The sequence below is a fragment of the Anticarsia gemmatalis genome, chromosome 17 (genome assembly GCF_050436995.1).
Source record: "Anticarsia gemmatalis isolate Benzon Research Colony breed Stoneville strain chromosome 17, ilAntGemm2 primary, whole genome shotgun sequence".
NCBI lineage: Eukaryota > Metazoa > Arthropoda > Insecta > Lepidoptera > Erebidae > Anticarsia > Anticarsia gemmatalis.
Window position 1 is genome coordinate 4007897 of NC_134761.1, and position 19720 is coordinate 4027616.

At 38.0% G+C, this 19720-nt stretch overlaps 1 protein-coding gene and 1 non-coding gene across 2 annotated transcripts in view; both read left to right on the forward strand.

Annotated features, from left to right (window-relative positions):
• The window catches only part of Dhc98D (Dynein heavy chain at 89D), a 64219-nt gene that overhangs the window by 40598 nt on the left and 3901 nt on the right, over window positions 1-19720 (forward strand). The window contains exons 63-87 of the mRNA XM_076125512.1: window positions 994-1124; window positions 1536-1678; window positions 2090-2182; window positions 2262-2364; window positions 2824-3021; window positions 3641-3785; window positions 4336-4553; window positions 5103-5308; window positions 5872-6390; window positions 6654-6801; window positions 7111-7246; window positions 7543-7697; window positions 8146-8364; window positions 8766-8930; window positions 9293-9401; window positions 9802-9965; window positions 10657-10752; window positions 11127-11305; window positions 11694-11853; window positions 12331-12532; window positions 13779-13921; window positions 14175-14333; window positions 14701-14872; window positions 15231-15362; window positions 16476-16635. Coding sequence (XP_075981627.1) covers window positions 994-1124; window positions 1536-1678; window positions 2090-2182; window positions 2262-2364; window positions 2824-3021; window positions 3641-3785; window positions 4336-4553; window positions 5103-5308; window positions 5872-6390; window positions 6654-6801; window positions 7111-7246; window positions 7543-7697; window positions 8146-8364; window positions 8766-8930; window positions 9293-9401; window positions 9802-9965; window positions 10657-10752; window positions 11127-11305; window positions 11694-11853; window positions 12331-12532; window positions 13779-13921; window positions 14175-14333; window positions 14701-14872; window positions 15231-15362; window positions 16476-16635 — 4255 coding nt within the window. The remainder of the gene's footprint in view (window positions 1-993; window positions 1125-1535; window positions 1679-2089; window positions 2183-2261; window positions 2365-2823; window positions 3022-3640; window positions 3786-4335; window positions 4554-5102; window positions 5309-5871; window positions 6391-6653; window positions 6802-7110; window positions 7247-7542; window positions 7698-8145; window positions 8365-8765; window positions 8931-9292; window positions 9402-9801; window positions 9966-10656; window positions 10753-11126; window positions 11306-11693; window positions 11854-12330; window positions 12533-13778; window positions 13922-14174; window positions 14334-14700; window positions 14873-15230; window positions 15363-16475; window positions 16636-19720) is intronic.
• TRNAA-AGC (transfer RNA alanine (anticodon AGC)) lies at window positions 814-886 on the forward strand. Its single transcript has one exon. It is a non-coding gene; the product is annotated as a tRNA-Ala (tRNA).

Sequence of the window (19720 nt, forward strand, 5' to 3'; positions counted from 1 at the left end):
CTGACCCGCGCAACTTCGCTTGCGTCACGTAAGAGAGAATGGTATAATTTTCCCCGTTTTTGTAAAATTTTTCGTTACTACTCCGCTCCTAATGATCGTAGCGTGATGATATATAGCCTATAGCCTTCCTCGATAAATGGGCTATCTAACAGTGAAAGAATATTTCAAATCGGCCAGTAGTTCCTGAGATTAGCGCGTTCAAACAAACAAACAAACAAACAAACTCTTCAGCTTTATAATATTAGTATAATATTAGTATAGATATTCCATTAATTATGTTAGTCAAAGCGTGGTGGTACAGTGGTCTATAGCTTGGAACTTAATGGACTTTACAACACAAACGAATTTTTCAATTCTAACTAACAGTGCCTGAGATTAGCGTGTTCAACCAAAAAAATACATGGTACAGATTACAGATTGGTATTGTCGTACGTATTCCCGTACGTACATAGACATACATGTACACGTGCTCGTGACGTGCGTGTAATATTTGCGTGCACGCATCGGTTGCCTAGTAAGAAGTCCTTAACGCCTGAAGACTTAACTGCCTAACGGCCTACGCACGCCAAGGACCATGCGTTTCGTTATCTGCTTCTACACCTATCATACTCACAATCATACCCACAATGTTATTTGACGCTAGAGATACCTTTGAGATTAAAGCATTCGTCGTGATAAGTATTACAAAGACAAATAGGTATTTTAAATTGCTACGTGATTAATAAGAGATTTAACTATCTGTTGAGTGAAAGGCAAGCAAGTTTTTTAAGGACAGTTGACATTACATGCGATATTACGTTCTTAAGACGTATCGGGGGCGTAGCTCAGATGGTAGAGCGCTCGCTTAGCATGCGAGAGGTACCGGGATCGATACCCGGCGCCTCCAATGATACTTTTTTGCACTTTAATATTTATTATACAGAATTCCACAAATATAAACATAAGTTAATTTGTAATATTACTTGTTTTATAATTGCAATAATTTATTTTCAGGTTGCGATATGTTTGAGATTACGATAATGCGAAACTACAACGAGAACTCATTCAAGGACGATATGAAGAGGTTGTATAATTCACTCGGATGTGATAATAAGAAGAATGTGTTCCTTTTCACGGCATCTCAGGTAAATAATATTTACTTATCATATCTCATTACGCTCTACGCGTAATAATCAACGAAGTCCAAGATTGAATAAGCGTTTGTACGGTTCAGGAAATGGCTATTATTATAGACAAAATTTCATTTGAACTTTTTTTAATACGAAGGAATTTCTCGAGAAACTTTGCAGACACTTTTTTTTCGAACATTTGTGTAGTACTTAGTTATTCAATTATCTTATCACCAAAATGTGTTGCTGCAATATACAAGAACGGGCCAACCAATTCGACTTATTGGTTTTTGTAAAATTGCCTTTGAGACACGGGAAAGGTATATGGGAGTATATAAGAGTAGAGAAAATTTCGTAGCTGCACGGGTTAGCTAGTGATAAATATTACTAAGTGATATAAATAAATCATAATATTGTTTTAAACAGATAGTGGAGGAGGGTTTCCTGGAGTTCATCAACAACATCCTGATGATCGGCATGATTCCGGCGCTGTTCGGAGATGACGAGAAGGACGGCATCATCAACGCAGTGCGCAATGACAGCGCTGAGGCAGGATATGGAGTTGCCAAGTTTGTATAGCACTTATAATTGTCAGCCGGAGACTTACATAGCGAACAGTTCCTGATATTTGCGTAAAATTAAAGAAAAATAAATTTTCTGAAAATACTAGCTGATCCGGCAAACATTGTTTTGCCATATAAATAGAAAAAAAAAATGTCACTTAGGGGTATGAAAAATAAATGTTGGCCGATTCTCAGACCTACTCAATATGCTCACAAAATTTCATGAGAATCGGTCAAGTCGTTTCAGAGGAGTATGGTAATGAAAACTGTGACGCGAGAATTTTATATATTGGATTAACTCCATTTCTTATTCTGCTGTCTAACTTCTATTACTGTAAAGTTTAATCCATATCCCTCACAAACTTTCGAACTTGCGATTTGTACACACCTAACATTTCGCGAATTTTTCCCTTACAGAGATGCTGTGTGGAACTTCTTCTGCAACAGATGCGCTGACAACCTTCACGTCGTATTATCTATGTCTCCCAGCGGTGATATATTGAGGAACCGGTAAACTAACATCAATTGATATAGAAGCAAATAGTTTCTGAAAATCATGTAAACTGTTTTATGTTATTCTGTTTATCAGGTGTCGAAGTTTCCCCGGTCTTGTGAATAACACTACAATAGATTGGCAGTTCCCGTGGCCAAAACAGGCTTTGCTGGCCGTCGCTAATGTATTCCTTGCCGATGTAAGTATTTATTTAACTGTCCTCACCTCTTACTTGTTATCTTTGCAAAATTTTTAATTGAGCAGTTTGCTAATGTAAATTTTTGAAAATTACGACTATGTATGGCGAAACTGTGCAATGTCAAATTTGTTCATTTTCATGTTCCCATTTTTGATATGACCATCGTTGAGTATTTCTGTCAATACTCACATTGACTAATTTTCGTTATTCTTTTATCTTATGATATTTTTATCTTATAACTAGCTGACCCGCGCAGCTCCGCTCACGCATTCTTGTTTTTATTTAATACCGCGCATTTTCAAATATTTTCACCTTTTACACCTTCTCTGGACTTCCACAAATTATTCAAGACCAAAATTAGCCAAATCGGTCCAGCCGTTCTCGAGTTTTAGCGAGACTAACGTACAGCAATCAATTTTTATAAATATAGATAATTGCCACTGTATCTTATACTTTCAGGTGCAAAAAATCCCGGAAGAGTTTCGTTCAATAATAGTGGAGCACGTGGTGCACGTACACATGTCTATCGCGCACTACTCGCTGGAGTTCTTACTGCGTCTGCGTCGCAACAACTACGTCACGCCCAAACATTACATGGACTATCTCACTAATTACCTGTCATTGCTTAATGAGAAAGATGCGTTTATTACTGCTCAAGTAAGTAGTTTTATGCAAAAAAAAACATTCCTTCTGCCATTCATAATAGCCTGCCATCATCAGCCAATTTTGAAGCCAACATCTGAACTATTCAGTTTCTCTTTTTCTTTGCTGACACATATTTTTAAGGAAGTTTCTGTATTATTGTCTCTTTTTGGTTCATATACGGACAAATATGCGAACACCTTGTCTAGAGCTGTCCCAAAATATCTATTTACCATGAGGCAACTTCCTAAATCGTGTACCTTTCGAAACCGCGTAATAATCATTTTTATAATCTATACTAATATTATAAAGCTGAAGAGTTTGTTTGTTTGTTTGTTTGAACGCACTAATCTCAGGAACTACTGGTCCGATTTGAAAAATTCTTACAGTGTTAGATAGCCCATTTATCGAGGAAGGCTATAGGCTATATATCATCACGCTACGACCAATAGGAGCAGAGTAGCAATAAAAAATGTTACAAAAACGGGGAAAATTTTGACCCATTCTATCTTATGTGACGCAAGCGAAGTTGCGCGGGTCAGCTAGTATTAGAATAAAATGTCGCTTGTGTGCTGTCAAATCTGCTTTTTAAAACTAATACTTACAAATTAATATATTTTTCCTTACGTGTTAGTGCGAGCGTCTGATAGGTGGACTGGCTAAGATCGAGGAGGCGAACGTTCAGCTAGCTGACTTGAACGAGAAGCTCGCTGTACAGAAGGTCATCGTCGCTGAGCAGACCAAAGAGTGCGAAGTGTTGCTCAAAGAAATCTCTACTGGTAAGATACCTCTTATAAAACAGGCAAAACTTGTTAATTTTGAGACATTGTTTGTTAACTTATACATCACTGAAAGTATATGTACTATTTATCATAAAAGTAAACGTAAAAAATAAAACAAACTATTTGATATGTCACCGTGCTTATCGTACACGTTTCGTGCTAAGACACGCAAGTGCATCTCCGCTTCTGTCGTCTTTCCGCTTCACTAATTTTATTAATATGCTCCTTTACATCATTTGCATTTATTGAGAAATATTTTTTTAACTTTTTCTTTCTAGGAAAGAGGCTGAATAATTTAATAATATTAGGTCGGCGAAAAAGTCTTTTCGCATTATAGTATTTATGAACTTGTAATAAAATCTCTTTGGCTTCAAGAATCACAAATGAGTACACGGTTCATTACGTTTCTTTCAGTGAGCTCGTGAAGTACCTAAATATCGAGCTTTTTGTGTAGAGAAAAGATTTTATTACAAGTTCATACATAATATAATGCGAAAAGACTTTTTCCCCGACCTAATATTAATTTTTTTCTATCGTTGTTTTTCAGCGACGGAAGCCGCAGTAGCCAAACAGACGGTAGCGTCAGTGAAGTCGACGGAGATCACGGAGCAGAGCGTGGTGATCCAGGAGGAGAAGGCGGAGGCCGAGGAGGCGCTGTCGGCCGCCATGCCGGCGCTCGAGGCCGCCCGCCTGGCGCTCGCCGACCTCGACAAGAACGACATCACGGAGATCAGGTCTTTTGCTACCCCGCCGGAAGCTGTGCAGGTATATCATCATCATCATCATTGGCCTGTGTCCATTTAATCCAAATGATTCAGGTGGCGTCAGATAGACGAATATTAGTAATGAATGAACATCATGCAGGTATATAATGCTATAAGATTACCAACTAACTAGAGTCTAGACAAAGATGAAGAGAATGTTTATTTCTTAGACACTCATAGGCATAATTTATCAATGTACAAATCCAGACAATATCTGACTCTATCCAGTTATTCTATCGCGGGTGAAACAAAAATCGTATGTGAAGAAGCGTGTGTTTAAATAATAGTCACTTCCCGTAACCCTGTGTGATGATCAGTGATATTATACTTAATATGGTATTTAATGTAGTTCAAAATAGACCAATTTCTCTAATAAGTTGAACGACAGAAGGACATAAAGCTAAATTGTAAGACACACTTAAAGCTACATCTCCAGAAAAAGAGTTAGTCACTAAAATAGGTTTTACCTTTCTTGCTTCAGAGGCAAAGAAACGGGACGTGCTCGTAATTTACTCACTTCTACTATTATTTCAACATATTATTTATTTAGGTTGTATGCGAATGCGTGGTTATCATTCGTGGTATAAAAGACGTGAGCTGGAAGGGCGCCAAGGGCATGATGGCGGACCCCAACTTCCTGCGCAACCTGCAGGAGATGAACTGCGACCTCATCACACAGAACCAGGTCAAAGCGGTCAAGGCACACATGAAGAAGAGCAAGAAACTTGATACTATGCAGAATATTAGTAAAGCTGGGTAATTATAATAATAATAAATAAATTTAACCCATTAGTGTCCCACTGCCTTAAGTCCACCACGCTGGCCAAGTGCGCGTTGGGGACTTTGCATGCCCTCACGATGTTTTCCTTCACCGTTGGAGCATGTGATAATTATTTCTAATACACACATAACTTCGAAAAGTCATTGGTGTGTTGCCTCGAGTTCGAACCTGCGATTGCGTAATTATACAAACGAAAATATTTTTGTACTCATATCTCATGAGGAGAGTTAAAACTTAATGAAATCTTCCTTTTATGTATACTTTTTGAAGTAAACCACATATAAGGGAACAGTACACTATCTACGCCTTAAAGCCTGGTAGTAGACATACGACGAGTCGAAACGATATTAAGCTTGCATTTTTCTCCATTGAAAAAGACCAAGACCATGTCGCTTGTAAGGGTCCAAAACCACCTAACACTCTCGTTGATTTAAAACAGTTAAAAGAGCCACGTAATCTATGCTTAACAATTACACGGTAATTTAAGGCTTAAATCTAAAAGTAAGTATTGTTCTAACACAAACATTTTATCTCCCAGATACGGCCTACTGAAATTCGTGATCGCCGTACTTGGCTACTGCGCAGTATACAAGGAAGTCAAACCTAAGAAAGACAAAGTGGAGAACCTGGAACGAGAATACACTGAAGCTTGCAACTACTTAGCATCATTGAACAGAGAAATCGACCGTTTGCAAAGAACTTTAGACGGCCTTAATAATAAATACGACACAGCAATGTTGCGAAGACAAGAACTGCAAGAAGAAACAGACATCATGATGCGACGATTAGTCGCTGCCGACAAACTCATGTCTGGCTTATCAAGTGAACAGAAACGTTGGACGATAGACTTAGCAGCATTGTATGTTGAACAATCGCGATTGATCGGCAACTGTTTACTCGCGGCGTCGTTCTTGAGTTACTCGGGACCGTTCTCGTTTTCATTCAGACAGACGATGATTTATGATGACTGGTTGGGTGATGTGCTTGATAAGGGGATACCGTTGACGCTGCCGTTCACTATTGAAAGGAACTTGACTAATGAAGTTGAGATTAGTGGGTGAGTTCTTAGAAAATCTTGTTTTTTTTATCCCGTTACTGTCCCTCTGCTGGGCTAGGAAAGGATTTGGCCTTTAGTTTACCATTACCTGAATGTTTATTTTTTGTGTACGGTTGATGTTGCATTTAACGTATATGTACACGTGCGTATACGCTTTTTTAAATTGAATACGAACTAAAATCACAATCTTAAACTCATATTGTTGTTATTCGTAGCTTATATTTTAATATGTGTTGGTAAAACAAATAATATGTGTTCTACAGTTGGAACTCCGAAGGTCTACCACCTGATGAGTTGTCAGTACAGAATGGTATCTTAACAACAAGAGCGTCGCGGTTCCCGCTGTGTATCGACCCACAGACTCAGGCGCTCACTTGGATTAAGAAGAAAGAGGCTAAGAATAATCTCAAGGTAAACATGAGACAAAAATGCTTTGGCAAAAAGTTACTAAAAAGAATCGTAATCTGGATGTATACGGCGTACGCTACGGACCCTAATATAATATAAATGTTTCCTTAATAGTCATTTTTATATTATCAATAATCATTTTTATATCATCAAATCGCCAGGAATGCTTTGAGTTTGGTTTTAATTTCATTCAATAATTGCTTACTATTGAAACGTCATCAATATGACCACCCTCAAGTGTTTATCCGCGACTGAATAGTGCTTACCCTTATTATATAAATTCTTACACAACATTTTGTTTGTTGTTGTCAGGTGCTGTCATTCAACGACCCGCAGTTCCTCCGTCAGCTAGAGATGGCCATCAAGTACGGCATGCCGGTGTTGTTCCAAGACGTCAACGAGTACATTGACCCCGTCGTCGACAACGTGCTCGAGAAGAATATCAAAAGTAAGAATAAGAAATATTATTAATGTTCTAGGAATAATAGTTATCATTGTAGGACAAATCGATATTACCTAGAAGATATCAGTTTGTGTCTTTATCTGACAGCTGAAGAATTCCAAATTAATGAAGTTGCGTTGAAACTTGCACTAGCATCTAAAGAGGAACGTGGAGTCTAGGTCGACGGAAATGCTTTGAGAATCGCTAGTCATGGAGTTCCACTATATTAGTAGTCGTTACGTTCTCTGATCTTTCTCATAGTTCTAACAAACATATTAATAATAATAATATTATCTTTACAGTCGAAAGTGGTCGTACATTCGTGATGTTGGGCAGCAGTGAGGTAGACTACGACCCCGGGTTCCGCATGTACCTCACCACCAAGCTGTCCAACCCGCAGTTCAACCCCGCTGCTTACGCCAAGGCTGTGGTCATCAATTACACTGTCACTGTGCAGGTAATGTAACCATTTTACCATTAATCTATCAAAGTGTCATGTTCTCTTAAGTCGTCATTCGTAAGTTTGTCATTCTTTTGCTATTCTGTCGACATCTGTCAAATAACATCTATGTATGCGAATACACGAACGTATACGAGCTTGTTCGTATACGCACGTATATGATCCTGTCAAGTAGAGGCTACAACACACAGCACCGGAGGCAATGCTGCCGGCACAAGCCGCGTAAAACCGCCAATAGCTCACCACTACCGACTGATTGTATGAACTGAACTGATGCAGATTAGCCGCGTAACCTGGCGGCCTTGCCCAAGGGCCCTGCTCCCGGTATTGTGTGTATGGGCATTAATACAATGTGGTACTTTAAAACAGGCGTTAAATTACGTAACAATGTCATAATGACTTCCATAACAGCATTATGTACCATACCATATGCATTTTCTCCCAGGGTTTGGAAGATCAGCTACTATCAGTAGTAGTCCGAGCCGAGCGTGCTGACCTAGAAGAACAGCGCGAGTCTTTGATCTTGGAGACGAGCGCCAACAAGAGTCTGTTGTCGGGGCTCGAGGACTCTCTGCTGCGCGAGCTGGCCACGTCCACCGGCAACATGCTGGACAACGTCGAGCTCGTCAACACGCTCGAGAACACCAAGTCTAAAGCTGCTGAGGTATTTGAAGATTATATGCGTTGATTTTTGTTTGAAAGTTCCATGTTTTTGTAGCATATGTGTATCATCGCTACTCTAGTCAGTCATCGAATGTAACCTGCGCCGAAACGATAGGCATTCTAAGCTATGCATGTTCACGTTAATTTCCGCGTCCTATTAAATATTAAAACGGTAATATACTTTTCAAAACCAAGAGATGGCATTTTGTAGCTATAATTATCTTTGAAAGCACCTAATAATGTCTAAGGTTGCTATTTGGCATTAGCCTGATAAAATCAAAGTACTTTATTTTATTTTATTTTAAAGTGATTATTTATCGATCATTAATGACTATCAAACGATGTGTAAAATTGCTATTCCTTAGTTAAAAAAATGTTCTTTAACCAATTACTTTCTTACAGGTAATGGAAAAACTGGACCTAGCAGAACGAACAACGAAGGATATCGAGATATTCCGTGACGGGTACCGTCCGGTGGCGAAGCGTGGTTCTATATTGTTCTTCGTGTTGTCCGACATGGCTGGCGTCAACTCTATGTACCAGTACTCACTGTCTTCGTATTTAGACGTTAGTATTACTTTTAATTTATTATAGCGCTATTTACTAGTCGATTAGCGAGTATTGGACATTAATTACTTGAAAAAAATAGTTCTTGTAAAATACGCTAGGGGCGCTGATCAGTATTTTGAACTATTTTTTTTTTTAGTAAATGTAATAGGAAATCTCATTTGCGTATAATCGTCTCTAATTTAAGCCCTTATATTATCGGGCAATGCAAATTGATGCATTGCTCTATTTCAAAAATTTATGTTTCAGTACTGTCGTTGAATATGGAGGTATTCCTATGTCTTGCAAGAACTTTGCTTCAAAAATCTCAAAGATTATCTTTGTATACGCCTGACTGATAACTAATTAGATTTCGCTCGCAGGTGTTTTCGTTCTCACTGCGCAAGGCGATGCCGAACGTGATCTTGTCGAAGCGCCTACGCAACATCATAGACATGCTCACTAAGAACGTATACGACTACGGATGTACAGGTACACTTACATACGTTTTAATAAGTCTTATATCTTATGTAACTGAAACCTGAAAAATATTATTGGTTGATGATTTGATTTTGACAATTACAAAAGGAAATTTTGTATTTTTGTATTTATTAGAAAAGTGTTCTTTTTTTCATACCTGTTATATCCAACTATGTGTGAATACACGTTTTTGATATAGATGATTTATCTATCAATGTAAGTCCCATGTTTTGTTGAGTGAGCGTATTGCCTAAAACTGGGCACACTAAATCTTATTCGAAAATCATGATTTTTTTTAGTTGAAACTAAATAAGCACTTTGCTCAACCTGGGAATCAAACCCGAGACATCTTGGCTCAGATCACAGGGTCAGTCAAGATATCTGTTAATTTTTTTTATAATAAATGTTGTAGGTATATTCGAGCGGCACAAGCTGTTGTTCTCGTTCCAAATGGACATCAAGCTGGAGCAGAGCGAGGAGCGCGTGTCTCAGGGACAGCTGGACTTCTTCATCAAAGGCAACGTGTCGCTGGAGAAGGCCGCCAGAGCCTGCCCCGCCGGCTGGATACCGCCACAGGTATATAAGCACTGTAGAACTAAATATGGTTCAGGCATGCTTTAAACTAGTCTATTTATCTAGTCTATTTATATTTTTAAGTTGTATTTTGTTTATTGTATTACTATGGGCCTCAGTTGCCTGAAATAAATAAATAAATAAAAAAAAAAAAAACCAAAACACCTTGACCAAAGTTCAATGTCTTAATAACAAAAAAAAGGCACAGCCGGTGTTGGCATTTTTTCTTTCCTATTATTTTCATTAGTAACTAATTCTCGGTCTAGGAATTAAATCGTGGGGACTGAGAATTTTCATATTCATACAGAAACGGACGGGATTACAGAAATATATCCTATGGAACACGTGACGCACGAAAGGCGTGACATGGTGTAGCTAGTGGGACAGCAGAGGCCGCCTTGACTACTGTACAATCTTCAGACCTCCTTTTTTTTAAAAAAAAGACAACTCCCGCACTAAGAATTTCTCTTGTGCCGCGGGGACTTTTACAAACATACAAACAACGGACACAAAGTACAACCAGACCCGAAACAATCATTTCTCGATCGCACAAATAAGTGTTCCGTGTGGGAATCGAACCCACGACCTCCCGGTGCAGTGGTATCGGCGTGGCGACCTAAACCACTGCGCCACGGAGAAAGTACCTTAATATGTTATTATTATATTCTAATAAATAATGTACAATATTACACAGGGTTGGCAAGATATCATGAAGTTAAGCGTGGATTTCCCCGAACGGTTCGAACAGCTACCCGACCATATCACTTATGGACTAGATATTTGGCAAGAGGTAAACGCATCACTAGCTGTTTAAAATTCATATTCGTCCATTCCCTAATTATAAGGAATTGATCACTATACCTATGAACCTTTTATATTATTAATCTTTTATTACTAAACGCTGACATATAATATACATACATTGTGTATCAACTTCTGTATAAACAAACTTTGTTTTAAACCGGTCATTCACATTCGCACGAACACGCGAAATCGTGCGTTCAGCGATAACTTGGATTCCGCAAAGTTTTATAAAACGACAATTTATTTTTCATGTTATATTGAAATAAAAACAACATATTTTACTCATTTAAATAAAAGTAGTAGTCCAATTGCCTCTCACACACAAAATATAAATGACCAAATTCATACATATCGTGGTAGTGGTTCGACGGCGACACGCCGGAATCGTCGGAGATCCCCAACGGGTATCGTCAGAAGGTGGAGCCGTTCGAGATGCTGATGCTGCTGCGCTGCTTCCGCGTGGACCGCATCTACCGCGCGCTCACCGACTACATCACCGTCACCATGGGCGAGGAGTACATCACCCCGCCCGTCATCAGGTACGGGATATTTTTTGTTTTCATTCGTAAAACACTGTGTCATTCGTTTAGTCTGAATTGTATATTCCTGTTGTATTCTCGCATACATTCCCAAATATAATAAACTGGTTGTCAACAATTGTATCCTTAACAATCATACTTACACAATAATTTAATACACAATTTATTTTAAATCACTAAGGCAGTGAGACCAAAGAACGCCATTTGGTACAATCATTGCAGACTTGCCTTGCTTCATGGACATCCATATATCTTGCTTTAATCAATCACATTTCAAGATTGTTATCGCCCCTGTTTTCTATCATTTTAGCACATAAATTTAATGAAACTCTACCAATAGCTAGAATTTTGTTAAAAGTAGCATTATCTCAAGTATTTTTTTCCTCAGTTTGGACATGATATTCGAGCAGACGACTCCGTTCACGCCAGTGGTGTTCATCTTGAGTCCTGGCTCTGATCCCACAGCTGACCTGATGAAACTAGCGGACAGGTGCGGTTTTGGTGGCGGCAAGTTCAAGTACTTATCCCTGGGACAAGGACAAGAAGGGGTAAATTACTTTCATAACAGTTTTCAGTGTATTAAGGTGTAGGCTAACACGATTCACCATGATTTAACTAATTTCTAAAGATAAAGTAATAATTCTGATGCCGCGACAACATTGAACATCAATAGGCGTAGCTGGTAGAGCCCTCAGAACAGAAATTATTTGTTTCTAAACTATATTTAGGTATTCCCACTAAGCATCAGCATCACACTAGGCATCGCCACGATATATGTAGGCTTGCCTAGTATAGGGACCTCGGCAGATTTGTCATCAGAGTGTACAATTTATAATTTAAAAATGTAAAGACATCTCATTATTTACAACTATTTGTATAGCTATTGTATATTATTGTACCTAAATCAAATGTTTTTTTCGTTTCACTGAAGCACTTTTATAGTATGTGAGTCATCAGACAATGATTTAAAATAAAATAAACACATGACAAACATAATTATATTAAGTTTATCCTTTATCTTCTAGGCCGCATTAGCGCTACTAGAAGGTGCAATCTCCCACGGTCAGTGGCTGATCCTTCAGAACTGCCACTTGCTAGTGTCGTTCCTCCGCGAGCTGGAGAAACAACTGGAGCTGATGGTGAAGCCTCACCCTGAATACCGGCTCTGGCTCACCACCGACCCCACGCCTACCTTCCCTATTGGGATACTGCAGAGGTCGCTCAAAGGTCAATGGAACTTGAGTATTATTTTGTACTACACAGTTTAATAGCTATTTGTTCTGCTACATTGCTTACCTTTTATATAAGGGAGGTTTCGTTTTAAACTATTAGTCAATTGATGTCAGGACTAGACTTTCAAGCATACTCACAGCTCAAAACTGACGGTCCCTGTTAAGTAATATAATCACCATTGTGTCGGGAGTAGGGATTGCAATCCGGTCCGGCGGATCCGGCGTGTTTCTAGACCTATCGGATCCGGCACTGACGCAACGGATCCGGGGCCGGATCCGATAAACCTCAAAATCGCGAAAAGATAATGCATAATATCATATTTTAAGGCAGAAAGAGCCTTTTCAGCCACGGGTTATATTTGTAGTTCCATCAGAAGCAGATTAGGGGATAGAACTATCTATATTATGTTACCTTAGATCTTTTTTTCAGACACAAAAATTATTGTTTTACTGATTCAAGTACTTGAACTTTACACTGCACACTGCATCAAATAAATGCTTTTTCTATGAATGACTAAAGTTGATTTTATAAGCACATATTAGAAATGTGTGATTGTTAAGTCTGTTAAACTAATTATCATGTTGTTGATTGTTGTCAATAATTAAACTGATTGTTCTGTTATTCAAAATAGTTTCATATTTTCGTTAAGTAAAATCCAAAAAATATAAAGCTCTAGTCTAGTAGGTAGTAAATACTTACAGATAATTACATTAATAACTAAGACTGATAATTTAATTATATAGAATATGTAGTTCAATCTCAATTTCATTCGGTGAAAACAAAATAGTAATAAATACTAAAATGTTATAATTAAAAATGATATTATTCTTCATGATAAAATGTTTTATACCTATTATTTTTTTTAAATCAATGTAAATTTACCCTCAAATTCATTTGCCCATACCTCCCATTCATCAAAAATGGCGAACTATGTATAAGCACTAAGCATTCTCTAATCCGGCCGGATCCGGTCAAATCCGGATTGGCGTCAATCCGGTAAAATCCGGCCGGATTGAAGATTATACCGGATTGCAAACCCTAGTCGGGAGGTCGCTTTCAAGGGGTTCGATCCCACGGTCTGGTTGTACTTTGTGTCCGTTGTTGTGTATGTTTGTATAATTGCCCGCGACACAAGAGCAATTGTTAGTGCGAGAATTGTCTTAAAAAAATGTTTTAGTAACTGACTAACATTTTAGCACCTACTTGTATATCTTTTCTGTCATATGATTTGGTTTTCCAGTGGTAACGGAGCCGCCAAACGGCCTGAAGCTGAACCTTCGTAACACATACTTCAAGATGCGTGCACACGCGCTCGACGAGTGTCCGCACCCGCAGTTCAAGAAACTCGTATACGTACTTGCATTCTTCCACGCTGTCGTGCAGGTAATCTATTCTGTATATTATATTAAAATATTAGACTTCGCAGTAGTTACGTCTCCGTTATGTACAGTGTATACGAAAATACCGATGCGGCGGAGTGTAGGCAGCGTCAAATCTAACCATAGGAATCAGAAGACCGACGGCGGACGGTGGAAATCTATCCTGTTTGATATATCGTAATCAGCATAAAATTTATTTGTATTATGGAAAATAATAGTTGAAATTCGGTATGATTCTTGTTCGTTTATCCATACAGGAACGTCGTAAGTACGACAAGATAGGCTGGAACATATCGTACGACTTCAGCGAGTCGGACTTCACGGTGTGTATGCAGATCCTACAGTGCTACCTCGAGCGCTGCTACGCCGCCAGCGGACCTATACCGTGGGCCACGCTCAAGTATCTGTTTGGAGAGGTAAATATGGAAGACTTATTAATTGGCTTTTATGGCATAGTGGTTGAGGTGATCACAAAACTGCTACCATAGCGCATGACGTCTGCAATTTTACACCTAAATGGAAAAAAATCGGCCTGGTGTCTTACTCCTGACAGAATCGAGTAAGATAAAACTTTAAAATTAAAAAATAGCTCATCAAATGCTGCGCTTTTTAAAATGACCTTTCTAACCGTTGTTAGCGAAATCTCCACGGTCAATAGTTTATTCTCGAGATGTGGTAGATTTTCGAGAGTGTAAGGGTCTTCACTTAATTTGATTTTAAATTTTAATATTAGACTAAAAAGAAAGGCTAATGAACAGTGAAATCTTAATTGTTGTTTGTTAGGTGATGTACGGCGGTCGAGTGATAGACGACTTCGACCGTCGTGTAGTACGCACTTACATGGAGGAGTACATGGGCGAGTTCCTGTTCGACAAGTTCCAGCCCTTCCACTTCTACAAAGACTATGTGTTTGATTACGTCATACCGCCTGATGGAGAGAAGGAGGAGTACTTTGGTATAGTGATATCCTTGTCTAATCTAATATACGCCATTCGATCTGTGTCACACTACCATCAACGGAATGTTGCTCGGTCATTTTCTGTTGAAAAATATGCTTGGAGGGACAAAAAATCCTAGTATTGAAATTAGCTAAATGTTTCCAGCAAATCAACAAAAAGTTAGTACAACGTTTATAGAATCATCAATATCACAAAAAATAGTTTCCATTCTTACTGCACAATATGTGCACAAGGACAAATATCTTTCACTTTAATAATGCTTAACCAGATGGATATTGCTTGTACGTATACGTGCGTGTACGTACACGCGCCTGCGTATACATAATATTAATTAAAACAATATTATTCGTACAGAGTTCTTGGACCTACTGCCATTAGCGAACTCACCAGAGGTATTCGGACTACACCCCAACGCAGAGATCGGCTACTTCAGCCAGGCCGTGCGCGAGATGTGGGGACATCTCATCGAGCTACAACCGCAAACCAGTATGAACAACATTCAAACTAACATTAGTATATTATATGCCTTTAATTAATAATAATATCTCTCTGCTCCTGTGGCGCAATCGGTAATGTATCCGGCTGTTGATGATGAAGCTTCTAGTTCAATTCCCAGGTCGGGAAAAGTGCTATTGGTATTATATATCAAATTTATAGTTATTAATGATATTTATATATTTCTCAATAGTAGCGTGGAGTTTAATAACGTGCCCGGTAAATGACAATGGGCTCACCCCCTGTTACATGGGACTAACTGGGTGTGGTAGTGGTGTGGGTGTATTTTCATACTTCTCTGCCTACACTTTCTAGTATATCAGGCGTAGTATTATGTGTGTAATTTATCTATTGATTAAACTTAGGGCATAACAGACGTGCTTACTACGAGACAATCAAAACTTTCAAATGTGTTGTCAATGTGTGAGTGAGAGCGAGAGTGCTATAAAATGATATGAAGTAGTTCGCACGTTTGTAATATCTCGAGTATAAAGTGTTGCATTAATTTAGAACCGTTACAACATTATATGCTCACAGGCGTTACATAATGGAGTATAACGTTATTTTAGATATAACTCAGCTCTTTTTGTGACATCGCTTTATTTATATGTACCTACTAAGTAAATAATGTATTACTAATAATTAAATTATTATTTATTCTACGCTGCTTTAGGCCCTGTCTATAGAAGTGAGTAATTTTGTAGTAATTAGTGCAATATCATTAGTTTTTTACAAATGTGTTGTATTTTCACTCATACCATTTCATGTTTTATTTGCTGCTAGATGGGAAAAAGGGTAAGTTACTTATAATATTACAATATATCTTATAAGTCATACTTGTTAGATTTCATTCAAGCCTTATGTATCCAGATTTTAACTAAGTATGTTTATTAAGTGACACTTCCACAAGATCTTTATTATAAGGTTTTGTACTGTTTTGTTAAAAGTTTAAATACTATTCCCAAAACGCAAGTGCAGGAAGTTTTTAAGTAGCAATTCCCTGTTCTCTACAACCCGATTGGATAAAAGGCGTGGAACTGTGTACGGTGTACATGTACATATAATGTAGATATTATTTGGTAACCTAGTGTTTCTGGTGTTAAGGTGAGGGTGGCGGCGCCATGTCCCGCGAGGAGTTCATCGACCTGACGGCGGTGGACGTGATGTCCAAGCTGCCCGTGGAGTTCGAGATCTGGCGCGTGCGCAAACAGTTCGAGATGAACATCACTCCCACGCTCGTCGTACTGCTGCAGGAACTTGAAAGGTTTGACACTTTATACCAGGCTTAACAATAAGACCTTTTCGGCTAAGCATTAGGTCTTCCTTACGAAATTTTATCCGTTGCTTTCATTAAATATTTGCAAAGAAATATATTTACTGACTGCGAACAAATGTGTCGACGTCACCAAATTGCACAAGTTGTTTAGAAAATCTATACTTATAATAAATCTGTAGAGAGGTCAATTCTGTACATTGAATATATTTAAAAAAAACCAATGGGGGAGGTTTAGTAACGGATACTGATACCGAATCTGCAATTTATAATTTTCTTTTCTGTCTGTCTGTCTGTCCTCCGTCTGTATGTGTCGCTATCACGTAAAAACTACCGAATAGAATGCACTGAAATTTGGTATATGCATAGAAGAAGTAGTGGAGCAACTTCTAGGATACTTTTTATAGCATAAAATTTCAAAGATTTTTAGAAATTTGAAAAAAATACGTAGAAATCGTTTGAACCTGCGTTTCCCTATAGAGACCATAGATGGCGTTACAATCCATTTCACAACATTCGCATAAAGTTAACGCGGCGCCTGCCGTATCGATACCTGTTGTTCGCACCAACCAATAGATGGCGTTATAGTCCGCAACAAAGCATGTTTTTTCTAATTAATTTATTTTGATGGCTTTATTGTAAAAAAATACCTTTGAAACATGCTATACATTTCTAAGATTTTCAAACATAAATGTATGATATATTACACAAAAATGTCGGTTTACGTGGGTCCGGTGCGCTCTGGATATCCTAGATGGCAGTGGCGAAGAGTGAGTTTTGTTAAAAGGCAAGCCGGAGCTAAAACTGCTTAAGCTAAGGTTAAGCAACTCTTAGTGCGGTCATTCCATAGGTGGGTGACCGACGCGATGGCGGCTTGAACAAATTTGACACTAGGTCGACCACTAACCATACGTAAACAGAATAAATCGTTGTATTGCGATCCGATCTACCGAATTACTTTCATAATAGGTAAGAACTAAGTACCTATGAACGAAATTATTGATGAGGAATCGGAGAAATAATAAAAACACTACAGCTAGGTACCGATAAGCCATTGATAAATTTATAAAGTTATATCGTAGAGAATAACTTATGGGAATGTTTAAAATACTTATCATGTCCTTTGCATTCTGTATTATTTATTTTGGTAGATAGGTACATGTTGGCACTAGGAGCATTTTGAAAACAATGTCTACACTCTACAACATTAATTTACTGATTAATAACTAATTTAACAATATTTATTGCTTCTACTTCTACCTACTTGTTGTCCATGATCGCAATACACAAACAATAACAATGAAAGTAATACTTACAAATACACGTTAGATACCTACGACCAGTACATTCACACAAACACCACGATTTTACACTAAATAATAGTTACACGAAATTACTCGGTTTGCCATCTAGCAGTGGCGAAGGCTCCCTATAACCCGATTCCTACCGGCTTTACCTTCGGAACACTCCTTAAAATGCGTCACATAAATGTGTATTATTCTCAAGAAAAGATCGTTTATTTAATTTAAATTCTATATTTATTACGACATTCATCAATATTTTCAATACGACTAATTAAAAATAAATAAATGAATAAACGCCTGTTCTATTTCTCATTGCAAAAGTTGCATACCGAAAATTGCCGTCAAACAACTCGACGGCGCGCGCAGGAATCGCGTAAAGCGAAAAAGATGTCGATGACGTCACGCGGACGTACTTTTCTATGGCGCGTTTTGCCGGCGAGGTAACCCGGAATTCATCGGCTTATTGGGCGACTAGTAGGTACAACAGGCGCAGCGGCGCGGGCGGCGCGGCAACTAGCGAATGTGTGAGTGAGATGTAATGATATTTAATGAGAGAGAGACAATGAATGCAATTGTTGTGATGACATTTATGATTTTAGATTTAGTTTTGTTTTCATTTTGCGCGCCTATTTTAGGTTATTTTGGATTATTATGTTTATTATATTTGGATGAGTTAAATTGTGTTAAATTATCTATGAATGTTATTATTTAGTGTAAAATCGTGGTGATTGTGTGAATGTACTGGTCGTATCTTACATGTATTTGTAAGTACTTATTACTTTCATTGTTATTGTTTGAGTATTGCGATCAGGGATAACAAGTAGGTAGAAGTAGAAGCAATAAATATTGTTAAATTAGTTATTAATCAGTAAATTAATGTTGTAGAGTGTAGACATTGTCACTTTAGTATTGTATTTAGTATTGTATTAGTATATATATGACTTTGTTACTTTAGTACTTATTATTCTGTGACATTGTTTTCAAAATGCTCCTAGTGCCAACATGTACCTATCTACCAAAATAAATAATACAGAATGCAAAGGATATAGGTAATTAGTATTTTAATAATTCCCTTAAGTTATTCGCTACGATATAACTTTATATATTTATCAATGGCTTATTGGTACCTAGCTGTAAAGTGTTTTTATTATTTCTCCGATTGTTTCTAGTAGATAGCATTTGGAGTCAATCAAAGTTGTATTTAAAAATTAAAACACTTATTTTAACATGAAATTTGAAGTAATAGGATAGAATCATTCCTCATCAATAATTTCGTTCATAGATAGGTAGGTAGGTACCTACCTACTTAGTTCTTACCTACTATGAAAGTAGTTTGGTAAATCGGATCGCAATACAACGATTCTGTTCTGTTAACGTATGGTAAGTGGTCAACCTAGTGTCAAATTTGTTCAAGCCGCCGCCCGCCATCGCGTCGGTCACCCACCTATGGAATGACCGCACCAAGAGTTGCTTAACTTTAGCTTTAGCAGTTTTAGCTCCGGCTTGCCTTTTAACAAAACTCACCCTTCGCCACTGGTCTGTACCTATAATAATATTCTGAATCCAGACGGGTAAGCAATTGTCAGTCTATAATAAGGTATTATATTTTACACTGTAAACTGGTACGGATACAGACGAGAGCGGAAAAGAAGGTAACCACAGGAAATCAGGCCTACCTGAGCCTGTGTCATGTGTGCCCTTCGGGTCCCTTTCGTAAATAACCATTAGATGACAAAAGAGTTGTTAGCATTTTTATGTGTAGGTGTATCGAG